The following is a 12,678-nucleotide window of genomic DNA, read 5'->3' on the forward strand; positions in this document are numbered from 1 at the left end:
CTTGAGTGTCCTACTTAGGGTTTTTCTTGTGTCTTCTTGGGACTGCCCAGCTGCATTTCAAATGAAGTTGTAAATGTGGCCTGCATTTGATAAACCATTGTACCAGCTAGAGGAGGAAAAAAACAAAACATCTTCATCTTGTAAATATTGGAGGCTCCAAGCTGGCTGTCTTCTGGCAGTGAGAGGCTCGTTACTTGTCCCAGAGAAGTCCATTGGCAGCCCTGTAGGTAGGGTCACGGTTCTGCATGCTCAGTTTTCACCTCATATTTTTGACTCCGTTGCTTCTCTTCTGTTGAAGAAAGATGGCATATAGCATCTTGCTGAGAGGGAATTGAACCAGATAAGCCCGAAGTCACTTGTTCTGCAGCAAACAGACACAAATTCTGGTAATGTGGCTTTGTTTCCCCACACAGAAAGCAGGACTGAAAGACTTCCCGACAAGCACGATGAACCATCTAGATGTGCCTCCATGTCCTTCTCTGTGACCAGAGTTCTGCAGCGTTGGGAATGTCTTGTGTCAGGTCTGACAAGGCTCTTGCTCTTGGGTGCCTTCCTTTTTGCTAGTTTCTGAATAGCTCAGCATACCGAAAGCTGTAGGAGGAAACAGTCCCCTCCAGGAGGATCCAACTCAGGGAGTTTTTAGAAGGCACAAGTGTGGCAGGGTGCTGTTAGCTGGCAGCCTCTGATGGGGAACTGAGTTCAGGTGTTACAAGGCAGTTGTGATAAAGTAGCTTAGCCATTCAGCTATCTCTGTGGGAGGAATTCTGTTCATCCTTCTCCAGGGTGAGCAGTTGGACATGGGGGCAGTTTATTTTATGAGAGCCTGATGTCCAAAGCAGGTAAAAGACGTGCCAGTTCTTTAAGCAACTGCTGCTGCCTCAGATACAGGAAGCTCTCCTCTTCTGACCAGACAGCATTTGTTTCATGTGCTCAGCAGTGGGGATGTTTCAGCAGTTACTAATAAGCGTAGAGTGCTGTTCTCATACTTTCTTGCTCTTGATTCCTTTTCAGGAGGAGAAATGCATCACATATTCCTGCAGTTGTGCTCTTAGAAGTATTTTTCTCTGTGCATCTCTAAGATATGTGCTGGCACCCAGCATGAACTGGGACAAGGGCTTTTAAAGACTGCATTAGTGTTCAGTAGTCTTGGAGCAGCACAAGTGGAATTTCCATAAGGTTACCTAGGTTTCATTTCAACTCTTACAGTTCTCTTAGGGCACTAACCTGTAGTGATTTGTCCTGTGTTATCATAATTCCTTAAAGGAGAGCTACTGAGCTGGTGAGTTTTTCTTCCTTTGAGCTGGCATGCCTTAATTTAGGTGTTAAAGCCTATTTTTAAACATGCAAAATTTTTGTTTCACAACTGTCAGTATATTTCCTAGATGGATTTTTTGATTTAGTATTTCAGTAAGATTAAGTACGTTTTTACAGGAGTTAGTTGATACTGGAAGCTGATACTTGTAATTGGTGCTGCTGAGTAAGCTTTGAGAAGGTAATGACTTAGAACAACTGAAAAGGTGTTAAGAGTTCGTTTTCCATTATTATTTATTGCATTTGCCACAGATTCTCTTTAACCTTAGGCAATCTGTTCTTCCTCTTGATGTGTTTTCTCCAGCCTGTGAAAGTGAAATAATTATCCAGATTCCTTGAGACTATGCTTTCTAAACATCAGTGACAGCAAAAAGGTCTGGTCTGGTTTTGGGTGAAGCTATTGTCCTAGGTCTTATGTTTGTTAAAAATGCTATATAAATGCTGTTATTCGCTATTTAAATGTTAAAATATCTTGGTGCTAGGAGGGTTGTTTGCCTCGTTTTATTAACTTTTTAAAGAAGTCAATTTTTCAATCTCTGTGCTAAAGAAATGGCACGCTAAGGTTTTGAAAATCAGTATTGAGCTGAACGGTTTTAGATGAATGAACTGCATGTACAATTGCTGCAGGTGTTTCAGTTCTGCTAATTAGAACATTAAGTAGAAAGTAAATCACCATAAGGTTCAAAAAACATTGATTTTTTTTTTTTTTTTCAGAAGTCTTGTAGGTACTCTTTCTTATTGAAGTTGCTGAGCTTTAATGCAAGTATTTTCTGTTGTGAGTCTTTTAAGCATATCCATCTTTTATTGCCATCTGGTGGCAAAAAAAAGTCCCCTAAGAGAAAATGGAAAAAAACTCTGAAAATAATTTAGGCTGTTTACTACAGCTAGCACAAACAATCTTACAGACTTCATCAGCAGGCATGCATTTGGAGGTCTTCAAGGACAAAAACTAGAAAGGTGCCCCAGTAAGGGAGGGACTTTGCAGGGAGGAAAGGAAGATTGTGGCTGCCCTTTTCTGGATCTCACTATCTGGCAGCCACTCATTCAGATGATGAACAGGGTGCTGTGGAAAACAGCGAAGTCTGAGGAGGTTCAAACCCCAAAAGCTAAGAGAATGACCATCACCACAGGGTGGTTGTGACTGGTGATGCTTTCTTGGGCGAATGAGAGACTTGTCATTCAAACAGGGCTAACATGTTAGAAGAGGGATAGTGCTGCCGGTCTGAAACCTGAATTTAAGCTGTGAGAGCAGCGTCTGCAGCCTTACAGCACCGTGCTTGCTGCTGCATGGCTGTGCTGTACTGGTAGCAGCGCCTGCAGCCATCTGAGCTGCTCAGCAGCGGCACTCACAGTAATACAGTGGCAGAACACAGGCCACTGATGTCATGCTGTTGTAAAATACAGAAGTAAATATTGTGCAAGATCCATTAACAGAAATAGTCTGATCTTTAGTCCTTCTGCCTTTTTTTTTTTTTTTTTCCAGTCGTGGAAAGATTTTGGCTAGAGCTCTGCCTCTAGCTTTAAGAGAAATGTCTGGAGGATGGCTGTGTGAATGGTCAAATGCACAGAAAGCATCATCTGTAGAAGAAGGCTATCATTGGCTAGATGAAATCATAAAAGCGTAGGGAGAAATGACACACAGGAAAAAATGAAGAGCATTTGGAAAAATGTTGTCCCATAACACTTGTTTGCATGACTTGTCTAATGAAAATTGAAAAGGGAACTTATCTTTTATCGTGATACCTCTGGTTGGATGCATTGAAGATAACTATGCTGTGGTAGATTTTTCTATCAATGTTATCCAAACTGCTTTGAGTGATTCTGTGTTTAAAAACAGAAGAGTATTCTACACACAAAGATGTTTTATTTTTTTCTTTCTATTGACATAACTTAAGTTTTATACAGAAAATATATTTCTGAAAACTAGACAACTAGGTAGGATCACTCGTTTTGACTGATTTTATGTTGATTCCCACAAAAAGTTAAATAAGATGTATTCCTAGTATTCTTCTGTGTACGAAAACTGAAGATTGCGTTAGAGCATGTGCTCGTCTAGTCGGGCTGAGGGCATCATTGCCAAGGACAGGCTGGGGCTGAGGATCCAAACAAAGCACGGCTTGTTCCTCTGAATTTTAATTCCGTAGGCTGTGCGGCACCCCAGGTTATGAGGAGTTGTAAAGCCTGCTCCTTCAGAGTAGTGGGACTGTAGATGTCCCTGAGAGGAATGAGCAATTGATAAATATTAATCATAGCTGAAAGGTAGTAAACTTTAAAATTTGAATTATCTTTGTTTCAGAAAAGGATTCTTTCTGTTATTAAGTGTTAAACAGAATAAAGAGAAAACCTTCCTTGAGTGTCAACTGATTATAACTGGGCATGACCTATTAGTTGTTTGAATTTTTGAAATCTTTTTCTGAGAAAATCTTATGAGCTAGTGTATTAAAAGGTGCAGCTAAGAATACAGTTTATTTTGTACTTGAAGCTTGAGCTGGATCAACGAAGATGTTTAATTCTGTGTACCGTGTTGTCTTAATTGGAAATACTTGAATATTCCTTGTTGTTTCCTTAATGAAGAGTTGAATGTTAAACAAATAAACCCCTCATTCATTGTCATCTTTGCTGCTGGATGTGAAAAGGAATATACTATACAGTGGAGTACTTAATGCTGCGAAAAGTAAGGTGGAGGGTTTTTTAGGTGCTCTTTGGCTCTTAAAATGAGATGTGTTATTTTTTTCTCAGCAAGGGTGGGATTCCCTGACCCTCACACTTTAAATTCAAAGGGATTACAGTACTGTAAGGCAGAAACGCTGGTGTCTGTTTTTTGCCTTCCTCATTTCACTTCTTTTTTGCTTTAACTGTTGCTATGGTTTTGAATGCAGTTTTGACTATTTTATTTTTTAACAATTCAGTCAGCAACAGTAATGAAGTGACAGTTGGGAAACCTGAGAAGCAGACTTCAGTCCTGAAGGATAAGGCCCACTATTCATTTATCCCCTTGGATCGCTCTCCTGAGCTGCTGTTCTTTGAGTATCAAGCAAGTTCTTTACCCTGGTGTTTGAGGGATTTTTATCAAAAACCTCTTCTGGGGAAGAAGCACCTAAAAGGAACAGTGAGATCAGGCCTTGACTACAGAGCAAAATCAACTGGGATGTGCGCCATTTTGTCCAGCCTTCCTCCAGTCCTGCTGCTTAGGCCCAGTAGGGGTGAGGAGTGTGCTTGTGTCTGTCGTTACCATTTACATCACTAATTTCTGCTTATGCCCTAGCTATGTGGGATAAACATTGTGTTTGTCCTGTTTTGAAGGAAGAAATTGCACTTTTAAGAGATGTGTGTTTGGTTATGCACCTCAAGGGCAGGAAACCCAGAGGGATACAATAAATAGCATCAGTATTTGGACTCTAGAGTCCAAGCAGGTCATTTCTGAGTCTGACAAATTAGACTGTATCTGTCTCTGAAGACAAGTTGATTCCTGGTTGATGGGGCAAGCTGTACGATGACTGAAGGCTCAGAAATTGTGTTTTACCACCAGCGAAATCACAGCCACATCTATAAAAACTTTCATCAACTTTTAAGTGTGGTTTCAATTTAAGCCACAAGAAGTCCTTAGGCATTGAAAAGTTGAGTTTAAAAACATCGAAGTGTCTTAAGTGCTCTTATTTTGGTTATGAATGTGTAAAATGTGCAGCATTCCCTTGGTAAAATCATATGTAACACAGGCTGTTAGTTTTTGAAAACAAATGCTAATAATCTTTCATGATACAGAACTTGAATTAGTTTTCCTCAGTGTAGTGCTGTATTACAGGCAAAGCAATCAGATGAAAACTCAGATTCTGCACTGAAAACAGTTCCTCATTCTGTTAATGTAAATGGTATTTATTTCAATCTTTAAGGTTGTTCCAGGAGATGAAATGCTTAGGATATGAGAGTTAATTTGGCTTTTTTAACTAATCTTTTCTTGGTTTTGGCTGGTTTTCATCTGTGCAGTCATATTTTTGGCATGTGTTCATATATAATGCTTTCTGGATATACATGATGACGTGCTTTTGTGCGTGCACATCTGAAGAATACAAAGGGCTTGAAAGTAGGTGCTTAAGACTGTTATGAGCCTGTGAAATATAGAGATGCTATTGATATTTTTCACAGAATATGCTGAATTTCTACACTGCAAAGGAAGGAAGTTTACTGATTTTGATGAAGTTCGTCAGGAAATTGAAGTAGAAACGGATAGAATCACAGGAGTGAACAAAGGCATTTCTTCAATTCCTATTAATTTAAGAATATACTCTCCACATGGTAGGTAAAATCATTCTGCTCTATATTCCCCATTGTGCTCTATATTCAAGTGATGTAATATGTTTCAGAACTCTGTCCATTTGGTGCTGTTTTTGCACGTGTTCTCATTGCTTGATTAATAGTCTGGGATGCAAAGATTTCTGACATTGAGTTGGACTAAAAGTGGGTATACATGTGTAAGAATCCTCAGTTTCTAATATGTTACGAAGCTGCTCTGCTGCAGAGAGCTGTTTGTTGGCCAGAACACAGACTCTATCCCATTTAACATCCTCGTGATTTCAAAATATTCCCGCTTTACATGAGAGTGAAAACAGTCCCTCCCCCAGCACATATTCTATTAGTAGCTCACTAGTAAACGTACTAATAAAGACACATAGTAGGAGGTGGGAGACATAGTGGGGAAAAACTTTTGCCACCCTCCAGATGGATTCCCTTGAAATATAAATAGGAATGGTCTGATGGCCTGTTATCTGTGGTGTCAGGAATGGAAGAAGCTCGGAAAGCCACGTTAATTTGTCTAAGAGCGCCTAGTGACGTTCAGTATACAACTCACATAGGTGAATAGTGCTTAATATTTAAAATATTAAATAGTATTCTGAAATCCAAGTGAAAGGCTCTGGAGGGAACTATGCTAACAAGTGTACTGTCCAGGTTGTCAGGTATTTTATTTGGACCACTGACAATGTTTATGTACTTATAAAAGTAAAGTAATTACATAGCGTTTATGTGATTAAAATCTGTCTGCAGTCATAGATGTGCAGATCTCTTTAGACATGTCTGGTATGTTAACCAATGTTATGATCCTGTGTTTTCCATACAGTATTAAGCCTGACTCTTATTGACTTGCCGGGAATCACAAAAGTGCCAGTAGGGGATCAGCCTCCAGATATTGAGCTACAGATCAGAGACATGATAATGCAGTTCATCGCTCGAGAAAACTGTCTGATACTGGCTGTGACTCCAGCTAACACTGATCTGGCCAACTCAGATGCTCTGAAGTTGGCTAAGGAAGTGGACCCTCAGGGTAAGCATCATTGAAAAAAAAAAAATTGCTGAGCCTTGTTAAACAGATTTGAGGAATGCTTTTTAATTGCTGGCAATGATGACCCCTTCTTTTCCAGACCTGCTCTTATTTGCAGTTGTGGCTGGTCTTCTGCAATACATGTTTTGAAATCATCACATATTTGTAATAATTATTATGGAATTATAAGATGTAATTGTTCTTCCTGAATATAAATGATTCTTCACTATTTTTTTTTTTTTCTGCCTGCCTCTGGACTTGGTCAGGCCTTAGGACCATTGGTGTGATCACAAAATTGGATCTGATGGATGAAGGAACAGACGCAAGAGAAATTCTAGAAAATAAGCTACTCCCTCTTCGTAGAGGTAAGAATGTTGTATTGCCTCTATTGTTTGCAATACAAAAGAAGTTTCAGGTAAAGGTGATGTTAGAAAGTTCTGGAGATGAATCAAAAGTTATTCTGGACTTGATGAGTTCTTAGCTCTTATCACATTCTATTTAGCAAACATGGAAGGGGGCTGTGCTAAAACTATCCCATGAGTAAAATAATTTATTTCTAGACCTGGAAAATACACTGCATATTCCAGAGGAAACAGTCAGTACAGGTTATTAGTCAATTTTCTTTTCTGTGCTACATTGCTGTCCTTTGCAACAAAGGAATCTTTTTTTTTTCCTTATATATGGCAGAAGCCAGCATCAGAGCCTTGGTAATCTTGCTGTTAACATAGTTTTGACCCCTTCCAGAAATGTTCTGTTATTGTTCCAACAACTACTGTACCAGTCACTTGCACTGTTAACAATATCAAGAATTTTGCCCCTACTTATACTTTACTGACAGGACCATCATCTACTTCCAGTTTGTGTTTACAGAAAACAATTTATGAATGTGGTGGTCCAGCAGACATGAAGAAATTCCTCAGTTTTCCTGGGTTTTGCTAATACCATATTATTTACTTATCTTATGCTTACCTGTTGGGTCTTTCTTAGTTTTGTGTTCATGTTTATTTGAAGAGGTTTCTTTGCGGTACACCAAAATTTCAGGTATTTCTGCATTTGAATTGGAGATTTAAAAGGAAGTGTATCTATTTTACGTAACATCCAATTTGTTCGTCCTGTTTAAGTTCATTATAATACTTGTACACAATACATAAAATATCTGAATTGGAAACTTTCATTTGAGCTGAGCCAGTGTTGTTCAATTTAATATGAATTCAGTTATGCAGAGAATAGCTGCATTGACATGCCCGTTGGTTTTGTGTTGTTTCAGGTTATATTGGTGTCGTGAACAGAAGCCAGAAGGACATTGATGGGAAGAAGGACATAAAGGCAGCTCTCCTAGCAGAAAGGAAATTCTTTCTTTCCCATCCAGCATACAGGCACATGGCAGATCGGATGGGAACACCGTATCTCCAAAAAGTTCTAAACCAGGTAAAACCTAAGTTTTCTGTGGTGAGAGGCAGCTTTTGTAATGATAGGATCATTATAAAATCTCCCTTAAAATGAATGTTGGCCGGTGAACCTTATTTATTCTTTCCTGCTTTTAACCTTTTTACTTTTCATAATGTAATAAACAAAGTTGTATATTACACGTATCATATACATATGTGCTGTGAGAAGCAGAGGACCTAGTTTTTGGACTCTTGTCAGCATACATACACCTAGAATCGTTAAGATTGCTAAACATAAATTATCAAGGATGGAAGCTTCCATAATATCCAGCCTTGACTTTTCTCCTGAGTAATGTTTTGTGGCTCAAAAAAATCAGTCAATCTTGGTACGTTATGCATCTAGACCTAAGCTCATAATGGTACCCTGTGACTCTGTAGTTTTCCAACTTCAGAAGTTCTTTAATGTTTTATTCCAGTTCAGATTTTTACAAATTAGTAAAGTAGCTTCTTTTAGTATTACCTAAAGGTTGAGGTTTGGGCTATAGCATTAGTCACAACTGCAGTACGGTAATGTAGACGTACCCCTTACAATTCTTGGGAAGATGCTGGAGGGTAATGAGCCATTTAATGTACTTCTTTCCTCTGAGGCTGTGCACAGAAGCACATAGTTGTAACCTACATTCTTTTTTTTTTTTTTTTTGAGCTGCACTGTGGACAATGGGTGGACTTAGGTGACTATGAGCGAGATTGTGTAGAAGCTGATTTTGACCATTAGAGGGTACAGAGGTTCTCTGCTGCCTTGGGGAAGAATTGGCATTCCTTGCAAAAACTCTTAGAAATATGAGTTTGCTCTAGCAAAGCAAAATTATATGCATTTGATCTACAAAACTGGAAGTGCAGGTACAAAAGAAGGAAAATGAAGGTGACACATGTAAGTGGTCTTGGAGCACTGGGGTCGTAACATATTCCAATCCCAGCGTGCTTTTATAACCACTCCCTGCCCCTTTTCATGCTCTGGATGAATTCTTTCTTACCCAGATTTATTCGGAACTTCTATTTATTTTTTTTTAACCTGATAAAAATGCAGTTTCTGGCTTTTACTGACAGTTCTGCACTTCCCTGTTCTGTTGAATACTGAATACGATCATAGAAAGTAAGTTTCTTCTCCCTCCCCAGTTATTTCTACATGTATATTGTCCTATTCCTTAACTGTCACATTTCTTCTCGTTTAACAGGGCTTTTTGAAATCAAACTTAGAAACTGGTGGGGAGGGAAGAAGACATTTTTAGAAATCATGTGTCCTGAGGGTTCCCTGTATGTCTGTACTTTACCCATAAAATCTATGCTTTATTGTAGCTTTTAATAGCAACAGTGTACCATACACTAATGATATAAATGACAAATACTGTGATCAGAGGAGATGATTCACACCGCTTTTATTTCTGCACAAACCTCTGGTCTGTTTCTATGAGTTCATGCCAAACCTTGTCAGACTGCAGGTTTCTTCAGCAGGAAATGGAAGTCAGCTTCCCAGTTTTCTCCCTGGAGGAGAAACCAGTAGCTTACTGTCCAAGTCAGTACACTACCTATACCATACTTCAAGGGGTTTTTAATTCTTTTCACCACTTCAGTAATGTTCCTTTCACAGCTTGAATAGAACATGACCAATGATGCATTTCAAGTCCAAAATGGACAACATCAAATCTTCCCTGCCTCCCTAGAATTGCTGATGATGCTATGATTTTCTCAATTATTACTGCTATTACTATTATTTTTTCAAATGATTACTGCTATTACTATTATTTTGAAACTCAGTTTTACTAGCCAAAACGGGGTTCTTCGCGTTTCTAAATGTCAAACTTGATAGTATTTTCTCCAGTTCACTGGAGAAAAATAGCTGGTTTTGATCTGGAATAGACAAAGACCAGGTCAGCCTGGCTTTGTCCATTGTTGATAGCAGCTGGAAACAGAAGAAGAGCTCTTGACTAGAAGAAGGAAACTAAGTGGGGCTGGCCTGTTTAATTTCTTGCTGCAGTGACTTTGCAGCTGTTGAATCTTGACAGCCAGGTTAAGGAATACTCTGGACTTGCTCAGAAGAAATGCTAATGCCATTTATTTGTGCCTTAGAAAAAAAAAAATCAGCAGGATGCAAGAACTTGCCTGCATCCTAAAAGTTGGCCTGTGTTTAGGATGCTTTGCCTCTTTATATTTTGAAAGAGTAATAATGTATTTCTTAGTTTTGAGCCTGAAGCAATTGAGCTTCATGTTTCCTTGTCTTATATGTCCTGACTTACATTACTTTATGTACTGCTACCTTTTTTTTTTGAGCTGTTTTTTAAATTTATCTGTTTCAGTATGACCTGTCTTCTGTTGCTGTTACCATATGTTGCATAGATATCCCCAAATGTAATATTCAAGTGTTGTCCCTAAGTTGTTAAACACATACTATTCACATTTATGGTTGCAGGTAGTATTCAATTCAAATTTTTCTGCATCCACAAGGTGGTGCTCCAGGGAAACTCCAGGTTTTGATTTTGTGCCTTTCAGGTCTGCTGAACAACTTTTGTTTTGAGTTTACGTACTTTGGTATTTGCATTATTTATTTATAGACTGTGTGATTGGGATTGAGAAGAGGGTTTGCAACATAGTCCATTGTTGTTTCAGTCAAGGAATGGATATAATGCACGAGAAACTTATGGTACAGGTAGTTGATAGTGCTGTCTAAAGACATTACAGCATATATCTGCAAGAGTAACTGGGATATGTTAAACCTTTACAGCTTTGATAAGACTTTTTTTACTGTCCTTCAGTTTATTTTCTAATATTTTTAGGTATGGTTTCACAAATGAAGACCATTATTCTTCAGTCATAGAACCTTCTTTGGCCAAAAATTAAGTTTAACTTTTTTTAAAGTGCTATAATCATTAATATGAGGACAAAATCTCTTCTCCTTAGTGTTCTTCATAGAAGGAAGTAGAAATGATGTGAAAGTGACTTTTCTAAGTAGTGTGAGAGTGCTGAGTGGGTACTCTGTATGTCTGTATTTCCTTCTGTCACTGTTCTCAAAGGGTTGTGGATGCTCAGAATCTATTCCTTGTCCTACACTGCTTTGCTGCTGTAAAGGAGTCATCATGCTTAACAAGTGTATAGGGAATTGCAAAACTTAATTAGGAAAATCAACAAAATAGATGTGGCATCAGAATGCTGAGTTATTATGATTGGGGTTGTTTCAAATTAAAGTAACTCTTTAGTGTGTAGCTAAACAAGTATGTTGTAACAGGGCTCAGTGAATGAGAAGGTCAAGAAGTTTCTCAAGCCTCCAGATAGTGTGTATGTGAAAGGGGTGTTGTGATGTTCTTTAACTGTCTCCACTGTTTCAAAGATCAAAAGGAATTACACTGGTAAACTAGCACAGGTTACAGTTGATGTGCTTGGCAGTTAGAAGGAAATGGCTGTGCCCTTGCTTTCATCTTTATTAACAACATAAAAGGACTTTTATTTGCTTTTTAGCAACTTACCAATCATATTCGGGATACCCTGCCTGCCTTCAGGAGCAAACTCCAGAGCCAGCTGCTTTCTATAGAACATGAAGTAGAAGTATACAAAAACTTCAGACCAGAAGATCCAACCAGAAAAACGAAAGCCTTGTTGCAGTGAGTGTCTAGTCTTTCATCTGTTTTTCCACTGTCTGTAGGTTTGTTTTGCTTTGCATTTTTTTTCCCTAATGGACTTACGTTATTTTAAGTTTAGGATATGGCTAAAAATTCTGTATGTGAATTCTAAAGAATTTTGTGTGTGGTATTCCAGAACACTTAACCACTTCCAGCAAGGTTTTCACTAAATTAATATTAGCAGTCATAGAAAGAGAGAAACCAGGACAGGAAAAGATACAAAGATGGGCGACATATATGATTGAAGGTAAGAAACTGCTTCTGATTGTATGGACACTTCAGCCTGTCATAAAGATGACCTTAGTCAAAGGGAGGAGATGGTTAGAAATCTGTAAGATGAGGTGCTTGAAAAGAGAATAAGGAATGCTTCTTTTTCTGATCTGGAAACTTGGCCATCCATAAGAATTCGAAGATAGCAAGATGAAAATTAGTTGTTGGTAGTGATCCACAGGATGTGTGCCTATGTTACAGAGCTCCTTCCTGCAGGAGCTGATATTAATCACTGGGTTCTCTGGTTTAGATGGTAATAGCATTGGCTTGTGAAAATGTGTGAGTTTTGGACAGAATCCATTCCTTAATTATAAGTGGAAAATGGTCACCTGAACTAATGAGGCTTTCCTGAGCCAGTTGGAGACTTCGATTTAGTCCTTGTTTTTGTAACAGCTGGGTCTGAAAACATAGACCTAAGTCTGTCCCTTGTAACTTTACTTCAGATGTTCTGGTTGAAAGAAAAACCTGAGGATATAACCTAGGACTCCTCTAGGAGAGTACAACACAGTTTTGTTTTTTTCAACCTGTATATTTGGTCATTTAGCTGCTAGAAAAACATTTGACTTTATGACTTGTTAAGTGCTGCTGGCATCTTAGGGTTGTTCTACTATTGTAACACTGCCTAAAGGAAAAAAAAAAAAATCCATTTTAGCCTAAATTATCCTGCTTTTCTAATACCTTCATTTTAGTAGGTGCTATAGCAGAAATTAACTTCTGTCAGTAA

The 12,678-nt window shown here is 38.5% G+C and overlaps 1 protein-coding gene across 4 annotated transcripts in view; it reads left to right on the forward strand.

Moving 5' to 3' along the window:
- DNM3 (dynamin 3) overlaps nt 1-12,678 on the forward strand; it is a gene marked incomplete at its 5' end in the record, with an annotated part of 185,864 nt that overhangs the window by 17,830 nt on the left and 155,356 nt on the right. For all 4 annotated transcript variants that reach the window (XM_084291313.1, XM_084291312.1, XM_084291311.1 and 1 more), the window contains 5 exons: nt 5,455-5,604; nt 6,425-6,628; nt 6,892-6,990; nt 7,893-8,053; nt 11,524-11,666. In XM_084291313.1, the coding sequence (XP_084147439.1) occupies nt 5,455-5,604; nt 6,425-6,628; nt 6,892-6,990; nt 7,893-8,053; nt 11,524-11,666 (757 nt within the window). The remainder of the gene's footprint in view (nt 1-5,454; nt 5,605-6,424; nt 6,629-6,891; nt 6,991-7,892; nt 8,054-11,523; nt 11,667-12,678) is intronic.

This window comes from Netta rufina (assembly GCF_964035555.1).
Source record: "Netta rufina genome assembly, chromosome: 8".
In the NCBI taxonomy this organism is placed as follows: Eukaryota; Metazoa; Chordata; class Aves; order Anseriformes; family Anatidae; genus Netta; species Netta rufina.